At 40.5% G+C, this 23,343-nt stretch overlaps 1 protein-coding gene and 1 non-coding gene across 8 annotated transcripts in view; both read right to left on the bottom strand.

Annotated features, from left to right (window-relative positions):
* SCAPER (S-phase cyclin A associated protein in the ER) overlaps positions 1-23,343 on the bottom strand; it is a 521,436-nt gene that overhangs the window by 44,949 nt on the left and 453,144 nt on the right. For all 7 annotated transcript variants that reach the window (XM_045058993.1, XM_023255046.2, XM_023255044.2 and 4 more), the window contains one exon: positions 17,740-17,895. In XM_045058993.1, the coding sequence (XP_044914928.1) occupies positions 17,740-17,895 (156 nt within the window). The remainder of the gene's footprint in view (positions 1-17,739; positions 17,896-23,343) is intronic.
* LOC111561038 lies at positions 931-1,036 on the bottom strand. The gene has a single exon (XR_002743408.2). It is a non-coding gene; the product is annotated as a U6 spliceosomal RNA (small nuclear RNA).

Consider the following 23,343-nt stretch of genomic DNA (forward strand, 5'->3'; position numbering starts at 1 on the left):
TTATTATATGTTGGTACTTTCTTTCTATCCTAGTTTTTTGAGTGTTTTTGTAATGAAAGGGTGCTGAATTTTGTCAAATGTTTTCTGTATCAATTAAGATGATCTTGTGTTGTTTCCATCATTCTGTTAATGTGGTCTAATTACAATGATTGATATTCATGTACTGAACCATTCTTGCACTCAAGGAATAAATCCCACTTGGTCATGATGTATAATCCTTTTACCATGCTGCTAAATTTGGTTTGGTAGTGTTTTGTTGAGCATTTTTACATCAATGTTCACATGGGGTATCAGTCTGTAATTTTCTCTTTTTATAGTGTCTTCATCTGGCTCTGGATTCAGAGAATCCAGAAACTCAGAGAATGAGTTATGAAGTGTTCTCTCCCATTAAATTTTTGGGAAAAGTTTGAGAAAGACTGGTGTTAGTTATCTAAGTGTTTGGCAGAATTCACAATTGAAGCCATCGGGTTCAGGGCTTTCCTTTGGAGATTTTTGATTACTGATTCAATCTCCTTACTAGTTATATAGGTATATTCATATTTTCTATTTCTTTGTGATTTAGTCTTGGTGGGTTTTTTGTTTCTAGAGATTTATCCATTTCATCTAGGTTGTCCAATTTATTGACATACATTGTTAATAGCACCTTCTTATAACCCTTTTTATTTATGTAGAATTGATAGTAATGTTCCCACTTTCTTTTCTTTCCTCACCTTTACTGAGGTAGAAATGACAAATAAAATTATAACTTATTGAAAATGTACAACATGATGATTTGGATATATTGTGAAATGACTCTCAGAATCAAGTTAATACATCCATTACTTTAGTTTTTGTTTTTTTACATAGTTATCTTTTTTATTTTTTGTGGTAGAATGCTTAAAATCTACTTTATTAGTAAATTTCAAGTATGCAATACTGTATTAAACTACAGAAAATATGGGACACTTCAAGAATTTGAGTGTCATCCTTGTGCAGGGGTCATGTCATCTTCTCTGTATTGTTTCAATTTTAATATGTGTGCTGCCAACGTAAGCACCCCATTTTCATGTCTGAGTTTAGTAATTTGAGTCTTCTCTCTCTCTCTTTTTTTCCTGGTTCATCTAGTTGAAGGTTGTCAATTCTCTTGCTCTTTTCAAAAAACTTGAATTTTTGGTTTCATTGATTTTCTCTATTGTTATTTTATTTTTTTAAAAACATGTTTATTTATTTTCAGAGAGAGAGAGAGAGAGAGAGAGCATGAGAGTGCACATGTGTAAACTGGGGAGGGGTAGAGAGAGAGAGAATCCCAACAGGCTCCACGCTCAGCGCCAAGCCTGAAACAGGGCTTGATCTCATGACCTTGGGATCATGACCTGAGCTGAAATCAAGAGTTGGATGCTCAACCAACTAAGCTACCTAGGTGCCCCTATTCTTTATTTCAATGATCTCTGCTGTAATCTTTGCCATTTCCTTCTTCCTGCTAGCTTTGAGTTTAGTTCATTCTTTTTTCTGGTTCCTTAAGTTGTATAGTTAGGTTGTTTTGAGAGATTTCTTATTTTTTAACATAAATGTTTATAGTTATACATTTCCTCCTTAACAGTGCTTTTACTGTGTCTTGTAAGCTTTGATATGTTGTGTTTTCATTTCCATTCATCTCTAAGTATTTTCTAATCTCCTTTGTGATTTTGTCCTTAATCCATTTGTTGTTTAAGAGTGTGTTGTTTAATTTCCACAAATTTGTGAATTTTTTAGTTTTACTTCTATTATGGATTTTTAACTTTGCTCTGTAATAGTTGGAGAAGATAGTTTGTATGATATTTATTTTTTAAATCGCACAAGACTTAATCTTTGGCCTAATATCTGATCTATCTTGGAACATGTCCGATGTGCACTTGAGAAGAATGTATATTTTGTCTTTGTAGGTTAGAATGTTCAGGAAAAGCATTATTCTGCCTACCACAATGGACTAGTTATTCATGATTCATTCATTTATTCAACAAATATTTATTGAAGACCTACTCTGTAGTAAGCACTACTCCAGGCACTAGGATTCATCAGTAAAAGCGATGCCCTTTTCCTGATAAAGCTTACATTTTAGTGTGGGAGTATAGAAGAAACAAATAAAAAATATACGTAATATATAGTATGTCAGGTATGCTAAATGCTCTGGAGGAGAAGGGGACATGGAGAAGGGGAATGAAAAAGTGGGTGAATGTTTAACAGTATTTTATATAAGGTGATTAGGGAAGCTTTTTCTAAGGTGTTAAGTAGGTAGAGTTCTACAGAAAGTGAGGAAGGAAGCCATAAAGATATCTGACGCCAGGGTGTTTTAGACAGAAAAGCAGCATGTCTCAAGTCTTGGAGCTAGGAACATGCAGGACATGTTCAAGAAACAGCAAGGCCAGTGTGGCTACAGCAGATTGAGTGCATGGAAGAACAACAGGAGATGAAGTCAGAGAGGACAGGAAGAAGATCAGGTAGGATCTTACAGACCATTGTAAGGACATTATAAGGATTTTACTGGATGAGAAAGAAAGCCATTTTAAAGTTCTGAGCAGAACAATGATGTATCTGACAAGTTTTTTAAAAATCACTATAACTAACTGGTTGAAAAGCTTTTAGAAGAGCCAAGGCAGCAGCAGGGCGGCCAATTAGGAGGCTTTTAGAATTATTCAACTGAGAGATCATGGTGGATGAGCCAGGCTGGTAGCTATGAATGTGGTGAGAAGTGGTTGGATTCTGAAAATCTTCAGAAGGCAAAGCCAACAGGATTTCCTGATAGATTGGATGTAGGTGTGAAATAAAGGAAGTAAAAAATGGCTCAGTGGTTTTTGCCCTGAGTAACTGCAAGAATGTGGCTGCCATTTATAGAAATGGGGAAGACAGTGGATAGAGCACATTAGGAGGAAAACCAGGAGTTCAATTGTTTTTTTTTTTTAAACTTTATTTTTTATTTTTTAAAATTTACATCCAAATTAGTTAGTATGTAGTGAAGCAATGATTTCAGGAGTAGATTCCTTAATACCCCTTACCCATTTAGCCCATCCCCCCTCCCACAACCCCTCCAGCAACCCTCAGTTTGTTCTCCATATTTATGAGTCTCTTTTGTCCCCCTCCTTGTTTTTATATTATTTTTGTTTCCCTTCCCTTATGTTCATCTGTTTTGTCTCTTAAATTCCTCATATGAGTGAAGTCATAGGATTTTTGTCTTTCTCTAATTTCACTTAGCATAATACCCTCCAGTTCCATCTACGTAGTTGCAAATGGCAAGATTTCATTCTTTTTGATTGCCGAGTAATACTCCATTGTATATACATACTTTCCATACTTTGGCTATTGTTGATAGTGCTGCTGTAAACATGGGGGTGCATGTGTCCCTTCAAAACAGCACATCTGTATCCCTTCGATAAATGCTTAGTAGTGTAATTGCTGGGTCGTAGGGTAGTTCTATGTTTAGTTTTTTGAGGAACCTCCATATTGTTTTCCAGAGTGGCTGCACCAGCTTGCATTCCCATCAACAATCAAAAGAGATCCTCTTTCTCTGCATCCTCGCCAACATCTGTTGTTGCCTGAGTTGTTAATGTTAGTCATTCTGACAGGTGTAAGGTGGTATCTCATTGTGGTTTTGATTTGTATTTCCCTGATGATGAGTGATGTGGAGCATTTTTTCATGTTGGTTCACCATCTGGATGTCTTCTTTGGAGAAGTGTCTATTGATGTCTTTTGCCATTTCTTCACTGGATTATTTGTTTTTTGGGTGTTGAGTTTGATAAGTCTACTAACCCTTTATCTGATATGTCATTTGAAAATATCTTCTCCCATTCTGTCGGTTGCCTTTTAGTTTTGCTGACTGTTTCCTTCGCTGTGCAGAAGCTTTTTATTTTGATGAGGTCCCCGTAGTTCATTTTTGCTTTTGTTTCCCTTGCCTCTGGAGATGTGTTGAGTAAGAAATTTCTGTGGGCAAGATCAAAGAGGTTTTTGCCTGCTTTCTCCTCGAGGATTTTGATGGCTTCCTGTCTCACATTGAGGTCTTTCATCCACTTTATTTTTGTGTATGGTGTAAGAAAGTGGTCCAGGTTCATTCTTCTGCATGTTGCTGTCCAGTTTTCCCAGCACCACTTGCTGAAGAGACTGTCTTGATTCCATTGGATATTCTTTCCTGCTTTGTCAAAGATTAGTTGGCCATTCGTTTGTGGGTCAATTTCTGGGTTCTCTATTCTATTCCATTGATTTGAGTTATCTGTTCTCGTGCCACAGGAGTTCAATTTTAAGCTTGTTAAATTCAAGATGCATATTAGACATATAAGTGGAGATAATGAATAGCAAGTTGGATACAATTAACTTCCCAAGGGTAGGTATTTTCTGTCAATTTTGTCCCCAGGGCTTAGAACAGTGTCTGACACACAGTAGCTTCTCAACAAATTATTTGTTGAATGACTTAATAAATATACAAGCCTAAGGTCAGAGGGGTGGTCTGGGCTTGGGATATTTGGGAGTCATCAACACATACATGGTATTAAGCTCAGGAGGTCATCCAGTAAGTGAACACAGATGGTGGTCTGAGGATTGAAACTTGGGATATTCAAACATTTAGACACTGGGGAGGTATGAAGAAATCAGCAAAGAAACTAAAAAACAGAAACCAGTGGGGTAGGAGGAAAACCAGCAAAGTGTGGTGTCCTAGAAACTGAGTGAAGACAGTTTCAAGGAGAGGGAAGTGATCAATAAAAAAGTTTAACTAAAAATAAATGAGAACTAAAAAAAGAATAAAATTTGTATCAATGACTGTTAAATCCTATTTTTAGATTATAAAAACTAGCTGCATATGTGTAGAATGGGAAGAAGGTGAGTGACAGGGGACTGGAATACAGCTGTCTGTGATAAGTGGAAGAAAAGGCTTAGCAAATTAGCTGCTTAACAGCTCAAATGAGGAAATCATGTTGCTTGTTTGCCAATGAATATAATTCAATTTTTGACTGAATTAATAGGAACACAACGTACACAACTAGAAGGCTTAGTCCTGCTCCACTACCCTGGGGGCACTGGGTCCAGCACTGGGTGCCATACTACATTGAGGAGGACACTGATGCATCGGAAAGTTCTCAAGAAAGTGACTCGTGTTGTACAAGTATCTGGAAGCAGTGTCATCTGAGGAACATCTGACGGAATTGGGAAATTTATGTCAGAACTGGAGGCCATAAAGGGTATTTTCAAACTGAAGAGGTGTTATATTGTTATTTTTGACCCCAGAGAAGAGACATTACCTGAAAGCAGATATTAGATAAACTTACAGAAATTCTTCTAACAATACCCTCCTGTGTGTGTGTGTGTGCGCGCGCGCACACACACACACACACACACACACACACACACACACATATATGCACACACACCCTATAGCTGGTTTAATGCAGCTCTAATTTGGAGCCCCAATGAAGGGAATGGGGATGACTTAGTGCAGGTGAGAGAGCAAGAGAAAGCTGAAGGTGAGAAAAATGTATGCATAAGCATTAGAAGACATCTGACTATTCAGTTAGAGAGAAGAAAAAATACAGGGACAATGAAAGAGTAGTATTACTGGGTGGGGTGAGGCTGGCTGATACGTGGGAGGATTTCCAAAGTACCTGATCCAAGTTTCAGTTGAACTCACAGAGCAACTTCTGAGAAGGAAACCTTTCTGGGAAGAGAAGTTGGAGATGATAAGAGATGGACTTTCTTGCTGTCTGGAACGGACAACCTGGGAGAGGATGAAGAAAGAGGAAGACCAAGGGGACACCAGTGGGAATGGGAGGGAGAGGGTGAGGCCACTGAGGAGAAACCAGGCTCTGGCACAGGTCTGAATGGAGGCCCAGGGAGAGGGAAGATAGAGAGCTGATGGGCCCGGACAGTCTGGGGACAAGTAAAGGTGGAGGTAAGGAAGGGCAGGGAGGAGCCCAGGAGGTGAGAATGTGAGCGGCCCTGACAACATCCTGACAACAGGATGCAGTTCTGGATCCTGGAGCTGCAGGCCAGGGCTGCTGTCCAGAAACACCTCTCAGATGGGACATTTCTAACCTTCCAACTTCAGTTTTCTCGTTCACTGCAAGCAGCAAAGGGCCCTGTGCTGGTTTTGGCTAGTTTTGCTGATGTTTTGGCTTCTCCTATCTTAAGAAGTTGGCAGTTAGGCTGAAGGAGCTCTGCCAGAGGCTCTAATGTGTTGCCAGAGGAAGGCAATTGCTTCTGCTGGTGGGTAACCGGGAGGGAAAAAAACGTCATATCACGACTGCATGATGCCTGCAGCGCCCTCCTAATTGATCTTTCCTGCTTGTGTTCTCATGCCTCTCATCCATTCTTCACAGAGTAAACAGATGCTTTTTTTATTTTTTAAGTAATCAGATCATGCCACTCTCTGCTGAAAATCCTCAAATGGCTTCCCCTCACAAGTAGAAGAAAACCCAAACTTCTACACTCTCTGTCCTCATCTCCAGGGCCTTACTTCTCTGGCTTCATCTAGCACTTTCTTTCTTGCTCATCACATTCCAATATACTGCCTTCTCTGTTTCTGGAACATACCCACCTCAGACATTTGGGAGTCATCAATTTACCATTCATCTCCACTAGAATATTCTTCCCTTGGATCTTTACATGGCTGGCTCCTTAGTTTCAGTGTCATCTCCCCAGAGAGGCCTTCCCTGACCACTCTATCTCCAGAAGTCCCTGACTAGGCCTCTGTGCTATATTACCCTGCTATTTTCTCACACTGCTATCACTAGCTAATATTATCCAAGCTGTTCATTGGTTTATTGTTTTTTTTACTTTTTTCTCCCGGTAGATTATAAATTCCATAAGGATAGGCATTTTGTTCACTACCACCTCCCTAATACCTTGATGAATGTCTGGCACATATCAAGTGCTCAATAACTAGTAATGAATAAAGATCTGTCAAAGCAATGGAAGGAAATGAGGAAAAATTCATCTCATTCCTTGCCAGGGAATGAGGGCTCTGGATGTCTCCCTCTTACCTTAGAGGAGGAAGAACATGAGATGTGGGCAGGCCTTCTTCCTATGTTAAGTGCAGGTGCAGGAAATGGGGCCCTGGCACAGGTTAATGATACACACTGGTATTTGCTAATTTTGCCAGTCAAAAGCTATTTCCTGAGTTTTTATTTTGCTTCTAGGTTGGTGCTGGTGCCAGAGGGGAACTGCTAAGTCATTTAGTCTCTTTCCTTAGGGAAATCTTTGTAGTTGAAGACATAAAACAAATACACAGGACAAGAGAATGAATGAATGAAGCAGACAAATATCAAGTAAGAGGGATAAATAGGGATAAATATTTCTGAGGCAAGAATTCTTTTGATTATATCAGATTGGACTGAATTGGATTCTGGGAGACAGAAGCTAAAGATCACTAAGGTTTTAGGTTTTAGAATCTGGTCAGATAACAAGAATCATGAGTAGAATAAGGTAGTGAGGAGGAACGGTCAATTTTGGGTGAAAGCCAATGAGGTTTAGAATCTGACGTATAAAATAGAAGTTCTTGGTAGAAACCACCAGTAGGAATTCCATGAGGAAATGTCCATCAGGGCCTTGTTGTGAATAGGATTTGTACCTTAATTTCACTTGCTTTTGCCTTGATTTACTTTTTCCTACCTATTTTCTTTTGTTCTACATTTTTTTTTCATAAAAACTCCTGCATATACTGTAATCCCTCTCAAATCTTTTTGGAAAAAGGGAATCATATAATAAGTATATATTACAGCACCACAGGCAAGAGGTTGTGGTGACAGATGTGTTACTCCCTATTTTCCCCTGACTCATTTGACCCTGTGAGGGAAGAAATATCAAACTCACTTTTACAGTGTGAGGAAACAGGCTTTAAGAAGCTAAAGAATCTGCCACTGGCCCAGAGCTAGGAGAGCAGGAGCTGCACCCACGCTGTTCTGACTCCCAAACCTGTGCTCTTCAATACAACTGTGCACAAAACCTTTCTTGAGATCCTGCCCTCCAAAGTCCTACAGCCAGTGGGAGTCTGACGGCAGGTGCATTCTTGACATATTCTGCTGCTCTGAACCTGGTGAGCCGATACATGTACTGACAGTCTGCCTTCATCATACCCTATCCTCTCTGGGAGAAGTAAGGAAGTGAAGGCTGCTCTTAAACTTTAGTCCTGTAGGCTATGGCCCAGACAGCTCCCTTTCTCTGGCACAGTGCCTAGCACATAGTGGACACACAAGTTGAATTGTAGCAATGAAGTGGTTTCATTGTTCTGTCCCTATAAGTCAACTAAGGCTTTATTACTAGCTGGAATGGATCTTTCTGAAATCTCTCAACTAGCAATCACCCAGTTGTGAGTACAGAAACAGTCCAGAAGTTCCTGCTCTTGTATTCTTCTCACTCTCTGGATGTGAAGCAGGCGATAGTCACTTTCCTCATCACTCTACTGGCTGCTGTGCTCCCTTGTATGGTGTGAGCAGGACTGCTGGAACATAACTCACAAGGAGCACTTAGCCTGGGATACATAAAAGGTGCTCAACAAATGTAACTTCCTGAGTCCTATTATATTTACTTTAGTCCCTATTTCCCAATCCCAGAAAGTTTTTTGTCTAAGGACAGTGGCTAATGACCACAGGTTTAAAAGTTAACAGAGGTGATGTCAAGGGACAGGGTGATATACCAAATACGAGACTGCAGAGAGAACAGAAGACACATGAGAAAAGGATGCTGGAAACACATTTATCTACAGGGAAGGCTGGAATGTGGCAAATAATGTTTTTCAAACACAACCACGGCAATATTTCTGGTCCTATATTTCTAGGACCTTCGTATTCCCCGTGAAGAGGTGAAGTCTATTTCTCCTCCCTCTGAAGGAGGGGAGGTGGGTGTTGTGAAGGCCTTGATGAATAGAATACAGTGGAAATAGGCTGCATGACTTCTGTGGGTGGCTCATAAAAGGTAATGTTTCTACCTGGTTCTTTGTCAAGATGCTCCTTTTGGGAACTCACCACCATGCTGTGAGGAAGCCCAGATTGGCCTATGCAGAGTGACCAGGTGGAAAGGTCCTCGGCTAACAGCCACATGAGCCACAGATGTGTGTGAATAAGCACTCAGATGATTTCAACTTCTAGCCTTCAAGTCTTCTGACTGAGGCCCAGATATTGTGGAACAAAAGATAAGCCAGTCTCTCGGTATCTTGACAACATTCCTGACACACAGAGTCTGTGAGATTAACAGATGATTGGTTTTTTTAAGATTTTATTTTTTTATGTATCTCTACCCCTAGTGTGGGACCTGAATTCACCACTCTGAGATCAAGAGTTGCATGGGTGGCTGTCAGTTAAGCGTCTGACTCTTTGAAAAATTTTTCAAAATGTTTATACATTTTTGAGGTGGGGGAGGGGCAGAGAGAGAGGGAGGCACAGAATCTGAAGCAGGCTCCAGGCTCTGAGCTGTCAGCACAGAGACCGATGTGGGGCTCGAACTCAGTAATGGCAAGATCCTGACTTGAGCTGAAGTAGGATGCTTAAGTGACTGAGTCACTCAGGCACCCCAAGTGTCCGACTCTTGATCTCAGCTCAGGTCTTGATCTCAGGGTTGTGAGCTCAAGCCCTGCACTGGGCTTCACACTGGTCGTGAAGCCTACTTTAAAAAAAAAAAAAGAGTTGCATGCCAGGTGCCCCAATAGATGGTTGTTTTATGCCACTAAGTTTTGGGGAAATCTGTTATACAGTTATAGTAATTGAACAAGGAGAATAAAAGCAAAGGGAAATATGTGGAAGGGTGAGATCAGGGAAGTTCAGGGAGGAGAGCATGGATAGAATAGTCTGTATGTTGCCAAGGAACAATTAGGACTAGTTCTAATAGGTAGGAGTAGGGAGACAGGTTAGAGATTGGTATAAGGAGAGACTTTTTAAAGCATTAAAACTTATCAATAACAGAATGGTTCTCTCAGTGTAATGAGTTCCCTGACAAAAGAAATATTCAAATATAGAATGGATGAGGTTATTGGAGAGATTCACACATGAATAGAAGACTGGATTAAGGAAACTTTAAGGTTCCTTCCATTCAACAAAATGTGACAACAGATGAGATCTGGGGTACAAGGAAGACAGAGGAGACAGAGATGATGGCATTTGGAGTCTGATGATATTGTACATGAGGAAAGAGACTCTGGGAAGATTAAGAAAAATTCTTTTCCCTTCCTTCTGCCTCTTGCTCAGATGACTGTTAATGGTCCCATTTTCTGCCTCCTCTCTAATACATTTTCACCAAATATTCCTGATATCTGATTAATGCTCACAAAATATGGTTCTTAGCATGTCACTTCCCTGATCAAAGGCTTTTAATGACACCACTGCCACCACATCTTAGCAAAATAGTTCACACAGTCTTTTTACATTTATTATCTTAGTTGAACCTCATAAAAACCTGGGAGGCACTAAAATCACCACCACATACATCCCCAAATTGAGCTCAAGTAAGTACTCTATTGGTTCTTCATATTTTTCTACCATGATGTCTTCGCTTTAGCTATTTGTTTATCTACTTTCTCTCAACTCTAAATGTTCCAACAAATCCTTCTATCTTTCAAGGTCCAGATTAAATTTTAGTTGCTCTAGGGAACAGGTAATTCCTACCACCAAGAGTGATCTCTCCCTCCTCCTAACTCCATCAATAATGATGTAATGACAGCAGCCAATGTTTATTAAGCATTTACTATGTGGCAGGCAGTGTGCTAAGTGCTTTTCAGGGTTATCTTCTATCCTCTGTACCACTCTGCCTTATACCATGGGTCTTTGTATATGCATCTTCTTTCCTCTACTAGCCGACAAGGTCCTTGAGGACACAATTGATGTCTGAGTCATTTCTGCTTTCTCCCAAGCTTAGCACAGGGCCTGGCACAGAGCAAGTGCTACATAAATATTTGTTTAATGCATGAGTGAATAATTCAGGCAGGCAGAGTTAAAGTTTACCTTTGCCAAACAAATGGTTTTCAAGCACCCTTAAACACTTGAGAAGTACTCATTTATATCCACATAATTAATGAGCTAAATTATAAATCATTCTTTTTTTTTGACACAGGTTTCCAGGGACCTTGGATAGAACCCATTTTGTTAGTGTAGTTTATGGATGTGAAAATAAAAACCATGAATGTATATAACAACAAACTCCTTTTCATGTAAATATATTCTAGAATTCAGAAGAGTTTTCTTCAATCAGAATTAGCCAGGTTTTATAAGCTCCTCTTCTTATTCTGTATGGTCATAAGGACTGTCAGCTCTCCCTGTGAACCCACTGCTCCTTGGCCCTATTACTACAATGTCTAGTACAGTTATGGAATTAGTCAATGATTGCTGATTAAGTAAAAGGCCTGTGTTGGTTGCAATTCATAATCACTCATTACTGTTCTGCTCCTGTTAGCACCTTCAGGGGGCCTCAGTGAGTCTCAGCTAATTAGGGCAGTTGAGATGCTGACTGAGACTTGAAAACCATCCTTTTCTCTTTACTACTTAAAGGACCAAGAATGTAAAAGTGATTAACAGTAAGGGCCAAAGAAATAAGTATTTCTGAAAGTCCTATTACAGACTGTTGAAATTCATTTAAATCATTAAGAATTATAATTTGTGAAAAGTCCTCGGATTAAAATTCTGAACTAATCCTAACATAACATCAAACCTTTCACCAGAAGATCACAATTCCAATTTTTACTTAAATGCAAGTTCAAAACCAAGCCTGGTACAAAAATCAAGTTAGTCTTTTCTCCTCCACACTGAAGCAAAGATTAAGAACATAAACTCTGACACCCAAATTGTCCTTCAGAAAACCTAGGTAAAAATTAGCAGATTAAGGGCACAATAGGAGAGTAGTGCAAAGGCAGCCGGGCTGTAATCACCGTCACAAAAAGGCTGGGCCACCAGCAGACTGCAGTGTTTACTCAAAGCCCTGGGCTAATCAGCTACTTAATTATCTCAGGGCTCGCCAGCTCACAAGATGATTTTTGAAGGCCTCTCTGGCTCCTCTTTGTCTTTTTATTCCTGCTGGTCATAAAAGAGCTTTGACAACAATCCTTCCTCAACTTTCTGGCTCTGGCTGGCTTGTCCTGATAGCCAAAACAGGCATTATGTGAATTACTCCAATATAACAACAGCCACACTACCTTTGTCCCCAGACAAGGCCGTGACCTTGCAGAAAGAAACTCTGACACACATAACAAAGTGTTTTCCATAGGTCATTGTAGTTTATAGTTTAGAAATAGAATTTCCATGAAGAAATGGGAAGTAGTATGAAATGGTCTGTAAATATTAGAGGCAAATTAATATGGAAAGGTAGAAAACACTCCCTGTCTTTCTGTGGCTTGGTGGTGTTCTGGAAATGCTGAAGACTGAAGGATGAGGAAAAACTGCAGTTAGGGGTCATCCTTTCATCTCACAGAAGCAGCTGATACTGATACTAAGAACTTCCTAGGTAAATTAAGCCAGGAAACCACCTGGACCCTTTCTCCTAGAATAATCTGCTTTTGCAGCAAGGCCTACTAATACAAACTGAAGCTGGAGAAGGAAATTATAATAGGAAAAATGGATTAAGAATTCTTGAATACCACCTAGAGTTAATTACTGATTTATTTAAAATCCAGCTGTATATGTACAGAAAAAACAATTATACATACATATAAAGACTTTGGTCTACTTGGATGACCCTTAGGTACTTGTAGGAACAAACATATTTCTTCTCTGGAAAACTGCTTATATTTCCTAATTTGGAGACTCTACCATCCACCACTCAAAAGTTTCAAGTCAGAAATCCCAGGAACCATTTTAGGTTCCTCCCTTCCTTTTACCTCCCTCCAAGCTCTATGCCATCTCTCTCACATTTATTCTGTCTCCTCTTAATGCATTTGATTCTATTTCCACTGTCCCACAGGCCCTCAACATTTCCCACGTGCCTCATGCAAGTCCTCTAGACTCATGCCTTTCCAGTCATTTTTACTCTTTCCAGGAATGATCATTCTATAACAGAAATTTGATCCTGTTACCCTCTCTTAAACTTCAGTGGCTTTCTGTAGCTCTAATGTAGCACATCCAGTTCTTGTCTCCATTTCAGCCTCCTAGGAGCTAACATCTATGGAGCTCATTTAAATTAAAAAAAAATTATTTATTTTTGAGAGAGAGAGAGAGAGAGAGAGAGAGAGAGAGAGACAGACAGACAGACAGACAGACAGAGTGTGAGCAGGGCAGGGGCAGAGAGAGAGGGAGACACAGAATCCGAAGCAGCTCCAGGCTCTGAGCTGTCAACACAGAGCCTGACACGGGATTTGAACTAATGAGTTGTGAGATCATGACCTGAGCTGAAGAAGGACACTTAACCGACTGAGCCACCTAGGTGCCCCACATGGAGCTCATTTACTACTTCATCTCCTGTCACTCTTCACAGTCACCCCATCACACAGCAACATCAAATTCAACATGAGACAATATTTTGTATATCCATATCTCTTAGTTTGGGTTGCCTCCAAACGAAACTCTGAAACAAGGATATGGGTGTAAATAGTTTATTTGTGAGGAAGCAAAGGAGAGAAGAGGGAAGGGAGAAAGCCAATCAACGATGTGTTAGTGCACAGGTTACCACTGGGGCCCCTCTTACAGATTATACAGAACACACCTCAAGACTGTCTCACTGAGGGTTAGCAGAGCTGGGATATAATCCACCCATTTACTGTGGAGGGTCACTCCTGGAGGTATTAGCTCCCCAGTACTTGTAGCAAACAGCTATTTGTTCAGAGAATATCCTCAGGCAGAGAAATACAAGAAGCCATTGGTAGGTGACCTCCAGGTGGGCCAAAGACACCAATAACATGTTATATCATAGAGTACACATATTATGACCCTTTTCTCTGTTGCATTCTTCTCCTCTACTTGTCTTTCTGGACCCTTCAATATTTAGTCCATTGAAACCTTTCTTGATCTCCTGTGGGAGCGCTTTACTTCCTTCTCTGTGAACACTCTCTTCTCCTGCAGCTATTAGTTTACAGGTATGACCCCACACCAGGCTGTGGGATCCCCGTGGGCAGTATCTTGGGTACTTGTCTTGGTGTTTGGCATACAACAGATGCTCAATGTCTACGGGAAAGGACATGACTGTGGGTGTTAGAGAGAAGAGGATCCTGCTTTCCATACATGTAATTGAGAAAATCTTCAAAGAACTGAAATATATGCTCCTACATTTTGAATAATACAAAGTCAAGTGTGTAGGTGAGAGCACTGAGGTAGGAATCTTCTATCCTAATTCAAGTTAGTTTGGCTCAGTTGCTTTCTCCGTAAGAGTGAGTGGCTGTGACTGATCTCTAAGCTTCTTTCAAGTTCCAGAGATTTCAAGTGACTAAATCTGTGTGTAAGTGAAAGCCAAAGCCCCAAACTGTACAATAACCACATATGGAAATACTTATGTGTGATATTCATCTGGATTCAAGGAAAGAATACAGGTGACAAAGCCTTGAGATGCTGGCAGGTTTCTAATGCTGTGTACACGAAAGAACCACTGTTGGACAGGGGTCTCCTGGGGGAGAGGACACCTTCCAGGGAGCAGCCTACTGCACAGGAGCTAGCCAGGCAGCAGGCTATACTCCAAGCTGGCAGGTGCCAGTGCCCTAGGTGCCAATGCCCTAATACCGCTGCTGGCCTCTCTGCCGTGTGGTACCATCTGATCATATTTAGGTTAGAGACTCAGATAGCCACTTCCTAAGTTCTTATCTAATCCCTGGAACAGGTTCTGTCTGCATTTCTGGAAGGAAGAAGACTAACTTAATACAGGTTATGCTTGGCTTCCCTGACGATCAGGTAGTCTTAATCTTCCTAGAAATGTGACGGGATTAAGAGAGGTAACAGTAAAGGAAGAATAGGTGGGTGTTGGGTTTCCATGTGTAACAGACTAAAAATTGTTGGGGGGGGGTTCTTTATTTCTTTCTTTATTTATTTAGAGGGAAGGAGGGAGGGAGGGAGGGAGGGAGAGGGAGAGAATGTGCATGCAAGGGGGAGAGGGACAGATGGAGAGGGAGAGAGAGAATCTTCAATCTTAAGCAGGCTCCATGTCCATCATGGAGCCAGATGTGGGGCTCAATCCCATGACTGTGAGATCATGATCTGAGCTGAAATCAAGAGTCAGACACTTAACTGACTGAGCCAGCCAGGTGCTTCGAGGAGGTTCATTTTAGATGGCAAATTCTCTGTTTTAAAATATTCTGAATATAGTCACTAGCATTCTGTGTACATTGAAAATGGGTGGATATTTCTTCAAGCAGCGAGACTTTAGAAGTTTCAGAATTTTTTAAAGTTTATTTATTTTGAGAGAGAAAGAGAAAGTGAGCATGAGTGGGGGAGGGGCAGAGAGAAAGAGGGAGAGAGAGAGAATATCAAGCAGGCTCTGTGCTGTCAGCATAGAGACCCACGTAGGGCTCGATCTCATGAACCATGAGATCATGACCTGAGCCAAAATCAAGAGTCAGTCACTTAACCAACTGAGCCATCCAGGTGCCCCACAAGTTTCAAATTTTTAATTTCAATTTTGGTTTTAATTTTCTTCTTGATAAATAATAAAAAACAATATATTTTTTTCTCTAACAAATCAATGGCAAGAAAAAAAGAGGCAGAATATTTTACAGAATAAAAAAGACTTAGGAGATATAATAACCAAATGCCACCTGAAATTTGGATTCTGATTCCAATAAACTTCTGGTAGAAAGATGTTTTGAGACAGTGGGGAAAAGTGGACCAGGTATATTACAAAATGATTGTTTATTATGTTGGGGTGATAATGGCATGGTATTTATGTTTAAGACCTCAGAGATACATGCTGAATTATTTTGGGTGAAATGTCATGATACCTGAAATTTGTTATTACATGCTCTAGCATAACCCCTTTCCCACCAAACAAAAAACCAACAAGACAAAACAAAAAACCCAGGGTGTGAGCAGGAGGATAAAATAAGAATGGGAAAAATAAAATACTGATAATAGTTGGAGCTAGACAATGGCTATCACTGGGGTTCATTATTGTACTCTCTCCTTTTGGGTATAAATAAAAAGAGCCACAATAAAAAAATTGTATGCAGTGCTGTTTAGAATTTAATTGAAAGAAAATTATTTTATTAAACATTCTTTCTTTTTTTTAATTTGAGAGTGAGAGAGAGAGTGTGAGTGAGAGAGAGAGCACACATGTGAGTGGAGAAGAGGGCAGAGGGAGGGAGAGAGAGAGAGAGAGAGAGAGAGAGAGAGAGAGAGAGAGAGAGAATCCCAAGCAGGCTCCACACTCAGCAAGGAGCCTGATGTAGGGCTTGATCCTACAACTCTGGGATCACAACCTGAGTCAAAATTAAGAGTTGAACACTGAACCAACTGAGCCACCTATGTGCCCCTACTGAACATTCTTAATATGCCTGATGGCTACATCATATTCCTATCAGAAACACTGAATCACTATTGCTAACAGATCTTTTTTTTTTTAATGTCTATTTATTTTTGAGAGACAGAGACAGAGTGTGAGTGGGGGAGGGGCGGAGGGAGAGGGAGACACAGAATCTGAAGCAGGCTCCAGGCTCCGAGCTGTCAGCACAGAGCCCGATGCGGGGCTTGAACTTACAGACTGCGAGATCATGACCTGAGCTGAAGTCAGATGCTTAACTGACTGAGCCACTCAGGCACCCCTGCAAATGATTTTTAATTGGTGGGAGAGAAAAGAATGCAACAGGGGTTTATTTTGTGCCCCCCACCCCCGCCCCAGAGAATTACTGCTTTTGCAGACAGTCCACAGGATGGGGTCAGGGGTATAAAGAGCCAACCAGGCCAGCAGTTGTCCCTGACACATTGGCTATAATCATGCCCAGGCCATCCATACAGGATGCTTTTGGGTAACCAACTTGAGCAATGGAAACCTGAGTAAGGTAGAAGGGCCGACAGCAGCCCCTAGTTGAATACAACAGGCCAACAGGTGACCCTCCTCAAAATATCCTAAGCCCTAGGCAAAAACAATGGGTTATTTACACCCGGACCCTGGACACAGGTACCAAAAAAGGAAAATTCTATACATTTCCCTATACCCCTCACCTTCCCCCTTAACTACAGCCCCTCACCACTGCCTCATGGCAGCCACTCTCTCCTTTGTTGTCCTGTCTGCTGGTCCCTTGCAGTGTTTTCAATAAACTTCTATCTCTTTTGTTCTGCCTCAGGTGAATTCTTGCAGGCCTCTACCACATTGGGTCTCCCCACACATAGATCATATGTAACTTTAGGGAGCTATTGTTTTTGGATGGCTCCCTTCCTTTATTCATGAAGGTATCTTGGAGAAAGAGACAAAAGGGGAAAATAAACAAACCTAGGAGGCTGTAAATAAAAGCATGTGAACAAACTTATGGACACTGTGAGGCTGCGCTGTATTGTGCTGAGGGCCTGGCTTGATCTGGTGTAGGCTTTGTAACTGACTCAAGGAGAATCACTTAATTCCTCTGGATTTCAGGAGAAGAGGGATGGATGACCCCCAAGATCTCTTCCAGCGATGACAGTTAAGTTTATGACACCAAAAAGAAAAACAGACTTTGACAGGAGCATGTAGCTAGGGAAAAACAAGAAATATGAGGCTTGCCTCAGTATGGGAAACCAAGAAGGACAAAGTAAGGCAAAGAAAAAAAGAGGCCAACATGACCACTTGCATCCCTATAAAATGACCCCAAGATTGGCAAAACTTTAGAGATGTTTCCAAAGTTGAGTCTAGATTAGTATCAAGTAGAAGCCTTACCTTCTGGTGACAGCAAAGCACAGCATGCACATTCCATGCAAGAGTCCTGCAGCATGCTGCAGAAAGGTGGCTGTCTTGGGATTCTCATCCACTGGGCCTTGCACAGAGAGGAAGCAGCCATGAAGCTTGTTGATCAGGCCTATGTTCACCACGTAGCTAGATGTGGGGAGAAACATATGTGTTATCAGTCTGCACAGGCTGGCAATATCGTCACCTTCAAAGATAAATCTTAACAAACATAGGCTTAGACCCCTCAAACAAGCAAACAATAGGTTTGGGTAAAGCATCTCAAGTAACAATTTCCTTAGATTTAGTCCTGAATAATCAGCTATTTCTGTAAGTGATTTGCTTCCTTCTTTTGGTCATTCTGATGCTATTTTTTTTCAAGAAAGATGAATGAAAATGATCATCTGATCATTTTTAGTGGACTAAAGAGTCTGTCAATATTTGAAATGATTTATAATTATCTCTACACTCTTGAAAAGCAATACTTCTTAAAGTACCAGAGAGCCAAATTCCCTAGAATGTAGAGATTTAGAAAATAAGATGATGCTACTCAGATACTCTTGTTTCAACCTAAATTTCTAATGCAACTGTAGATTCTCTGTTTTCCAAAATCCTGTCATCATTAAGAGTATAATAATGAGAATCTAATTGCTCTCTGTTATGAAAAGTACCAGTCTTGACAGTTGACAATAACATTTAAGAAGTCACTTTCATCTTTTCATCCCATTAAACAGCTTTCCAGAACTGTTTATTAAACTGGACCAAAAATAGTGGTTCTTTTATTAGTCTGCAAAGCAACTATCATTGAAAATAGTATTTTAAGACTATAAATTACCTGTAGATAAATCAGCTTTAGCTTAGAGATTTTATACTACTTCAGTGTTACTGTATTTACATGTATGAAAAGGGCAGGACTTTGTATGTAGTAGTTCTGAAAATCAACACATGTTAATTTTGGGAAGGGCCAACATGGTGAAGTAGGGGAATCCAAAGTTCCCTTGTCTCACAAACAAAGCAGTGTTGAAGCTCAAGGACTTTGAACTCAGGAGTCCGGGAGGCAGTCGCTTCCAGGGACTCACCGGGACAACCTGACGGGCCATAGGTGCGTGATTGCAAACTGGGAGAGAGACAAGGAATGGTGGGGAGGTATCCCTTTCTGCAGAGAGACAAAAGGAAGAGAAAGAGAGGCTGGGGAAGCATAGGACTGTATCTGGACAAGAGAAAAACCACGGACCAGGCCGGAGAAAGATCCAATCTTTAAATGAAGGGCTTTCTCTGCGACTGGGTCCCGGCTGCCCGGATGGCGCACCTGGGAAGGAGGGGAGCCAGCCCCTGGCTTGGTGGTTAGGACAGGGGTGTAGTCCACAGTTGGAGAAAGTGATCCCCTCCCTGGTGTGCTGCGGGATAGGACAAAGATTGCCCACGTCCACCAGCTGGGGACTATATATCGGGCGGTGTGCAGCTGCACTCCCCCAGTACCGCGGAGCACAGAGCAGGAGTTTGAATCGCAATCAAGAGCCAGGGCACGGAAGTCGGCAGAGTGGGACAAACTGCCTCATTTGCGCCTGCGGCACAGTGAGGATGGCTTGAACAGAGTGGTTTGGGACACCTGGTCTGTGGAGGAGAGACTGGCATGTTGCCATTTTTCTCCCCACCACCAACAAGGTGGGGCTTCAGGCATCGGACAGCGGAACCCACACTGGAGGCTGGACCTGCCTACTCCAAACCACCCCTTCTGCACCTGGTAACTGCATATCTACTGGAGCGGAGTAGTAGCTGAGGAATTAGACAGCCCCTCCATGAGACCAGCACTGCTGCATTGCCTGGTTTAATTCTCCGACAATTCTTATTATATAGATACATTCTTCCTTCCTTTTCTCCTTCTTATCTCTTCCCTCCTCCAGTCCGGTTACTCTGGTTGTTGATTTGTCTAAGCAGACATATTTAATCCATTCTCTTGATACATGTTCCACACCTCCTTCTTCATTCTCCTTTCTCTCTCTATGGATTAAGCCAAATAGTTTCTCTGTCTGGCCAATGTTATTTTCTTTTCTTTTTTCCTGCCTCCTTCTTTATTTTCCTTTCTCTCCCTCTGGATTAAGCTGTATAGTTTCTCTGTCTGGGCAATTTTTATTTTTTCTTTTTCCTCACCCCTGTCATTTCTCTCTTTGTATGGGATAAGGCCTCTTCCATCAGCACCACTCCCCCCTGTTGCTTACTTGTAGCTGGTATTTCTGACTTTTTGTTTTGGGGTTGTTTTTTGTTTGTGTGTTTGTGTATTTTTGTTTTCTGTTTGTTTTTTGTTTTCCTCTCCAGGGCCACATCAATGAACAAATCAAAACACGCCTAGTGGAGGGTTTGAAATATCAGTATGAGTAGGGAGATAAAGTAATCAAAGTCACAACAACAGAGAGCAAGTAACGCACTCCAAAAAACACCTCCTAAAGGGCCAGGCCCTGGACAGTGTATGACCCCTCTTTAATACAGTAGTGCTCGAAGGTGAAGGGCAGATAACAAACTTTGAAAACACATAAGGGACAGAAAACTAGCTAAAATGACGAAATGGAAGAATTCTTCTCAAAAGAAATTCTAGGAAGAAATGACAGCTAAAGAACTGCTCAAAACAGATATAAACAATATAACTGAACAAGAATTTAGGATAATAGCCATAAGATTAATCGCTGGGCTTGAAAAAAGCATAGAAGACAGCAGAGAATCTATTGCTACAGAGATCAAGGAACTAAAAAATAGGCATGATCAATTAAAAAATGCTGTAAATGAGGTGCAAAATAAACTAGAGGTACTGACAGCGAGAACTGAAGAGACAGAGGGGAGAATAGGTGAAATAGAAGATAAAATTATAGAAAAAGATGAAGCTGAGAAAAAGAGATAAAAAAAAATTCTGGATCACAATGGGAGAATCAGAGAACTGAGTGATTCAATGAAACGGAACAATATCTGTATCACAGGAGTTCCAGAAGAAGACAGAGAGAAAGGGGCTGACGGTGTGCTTGAACAAATTATACCTGAAAACTTCTTCAATCTGGGGAAGGAAACATGCATTGAAATCCAGGAGGCACAGAGAACTCCCTTCAGACATAACTTAAACTGATCTTCTGCATGACGTATCATAGTGAAACTGGCAAAATACAAGGATAAAGAAAGAATTCTGAAAGCAGCTAGGGATAAACAGGCCTTAACCTACAAGGATAGACACATAAGGGTAGTAGCAGACCTATCTACTGGAACTTGGCAGGCCAGAAAGGAGTGGCAGGAAATTTTCAATGTGATGAATAGGAAAAACATGCAGCCAAGAATCCTTTATCCAGCAAGCCTGTCATTCAGAACAGAAGGAGAGATAAAGGTTTTCCCAAACAAAAACTGAAGAAATTCATCACCACTAAACCAGATATATAACAGATCCTAAGGGGAACTCTGTGAGTGTAGCAAAGACCACAAAGGACCAGAGACACCACTATAAGCATGAAATCTACAGATAAGACAGTGACTCTAAACCCATATCTTTCAATAATAACACTGAATATAAACAGATTAAATGCTCCAACCAAAGGAAATAGGGTATCAGAATGGATAAACAAACAAAAAAACACAAGACCCATCTATTTGCTGTCTACAAGAGATCAATTTTAGACCTGAGGACACCTTCAGATTGTAAATGAGGGGATGGAGAACCATCTATCCTGCTACTGGAAGTCAAAAGAAAGCTGAAGGAGCCATACTTATATCAGACAAACTAGATTTTAAACTCAAGACTGTAACAAGAGATGAAGAAGGGCATTATATAATAATTATGCAGTCTATCCATCAAGAAGAGCTAACAATTATAAATGTTTATGTACCGAATTTGGAGACACCCAAATATATGAAACAACTAATCGCAAACATAAGCAATCTTATTGGTAAGAATGTGGTATTTGCAGGGGACTTTAATACTCTACTTACAACAATAGATCATCTAGACACAAAATCAATAAAGAAACAATGGCCCTGAATGATACAATGGACCAGATGGACTTGACAGATATATTTAGAACTTTTCTTCCTAAAGCAGCAGAATATATATTCTTTTCGAGTGCACATGGAACACTCTCCGAGATAGATCGCTTACTGGGTCACAAAACAGCCCTCAATAAATACAAAAGAATTGAGATCATTACCATGCACACTTTCATATCACAATGCTATGAAACTTGAAATCAACCACAGGAAAAAGTCTGGAAAACCTCCAAATGCATGGAGGTTAAAGAACACCCTACTAAAAAATGAATGGGTCAACCAGGCAATTAGAGAAGAAATTAAAAAATATATGGAAACAAATGAAAATGAAAACACAACAATCCAAACCCTTTGGGATGCAGCAAAGGCAGTCCTGAGAGGAAAATACATTGTAATCTAGGCCTATCTCAAGAAACAAGAAAAATCCCAAATACAAAATCTAACAGCACACCTAAAGGAAATAGAAGCAGAACAGCAAAGACACCCCAAAACCAGCAGAATAAGAGATACAATAAAGATCAGAGCAGAAATCAACAATATAGAATCCAAAAAAACAGTAGAACAGATCAATGAAACAAAGAGTTGGTTTTTTGAAAAAAATAAATAAAATTGATAACCCCCTAACCAGACTTCTCAAAATGAAAAGAGGACCCAAATAGATAAAATCATGAATGAAAATGGATTTATCACAACCAATCCCCCAGAAATATAAGCAATTATCAGAGAATACTATGAAAAATTATATGCCAACAAAACTGGAAGAAATGAACAAATTCCTAGACACCCACACATGACCCAAACTCAAATGGGAAGAAATAGAAAATTTGAACAGACCCATAACTAGTGAGGAAATTAAATCAGTTATCAAAAATCTCCCAACAAATAAGAGTCCAGGATCAGATGGCTTCCCTGGGGAATTCTACCAGACATTGAGAGCAGAGATAATACCCATCCTTCTCAAGCTGTTCCAAAAAATAGAAAGGGAAGGAAAACTTCCAGACTCATTCTATGAAGCCAGCATTACTTTGATAGCCAAACCAGACAGAGACTAGGCAAAAGAAGAGAACTACAGGCCAAAATCCCAGATGAATATGGATGCAAAAATTCTCAACAAGATACTAGCAAATCAAATTCAACAGCATATAAAAAGAATTATTCACCATGATCAAGTGGGATTCATTCCTGGGCTGTAGGGCTGGTTCAATATTTGCACATCAATCAATGTGATACATCACATTAGTAAAAGAAAGGATAAGAACCATATGATCCTGTCAATCGATGCAGAAAAAGCATTTGACGAAATACAGCATCCTTTCTTAATAAAACCCCTCGAGAAAGTCGGGATAGAAGGAACACACTTAAACATCATAAAAGCCGTATATGAAAAGCCCACAGCTAATGTCATCCTCAATGGGGAAAAACAGAGCATTTCCCCTGAGATCAGGAACATGACAGGGATGTCCACTCTCACCACTGTTGTTTAACACAGTGTTGGAAGTCCTAACCTCAGCAATCAGACAACAAAATGAAATAAAAGACATCAAAATCAGCAAAGAAGAAGTCAAACTTTCACTTTTCATA

The sequence above is a fragment of the Felis catus genome, chromosome B3, assembly GCF_018350175.1.
Source record: "Felis catus isolate Fca126 chromosome B3, F.catus_Fca126_mat1.0, whole genome shotgun sequence".
Classification (NCBI taxonomy): domain Eukaryota; kingdom Metazoa; phylum Chordata; class Mammalia; order Carnivora; family Felidae; genus Felis; species Felis catus.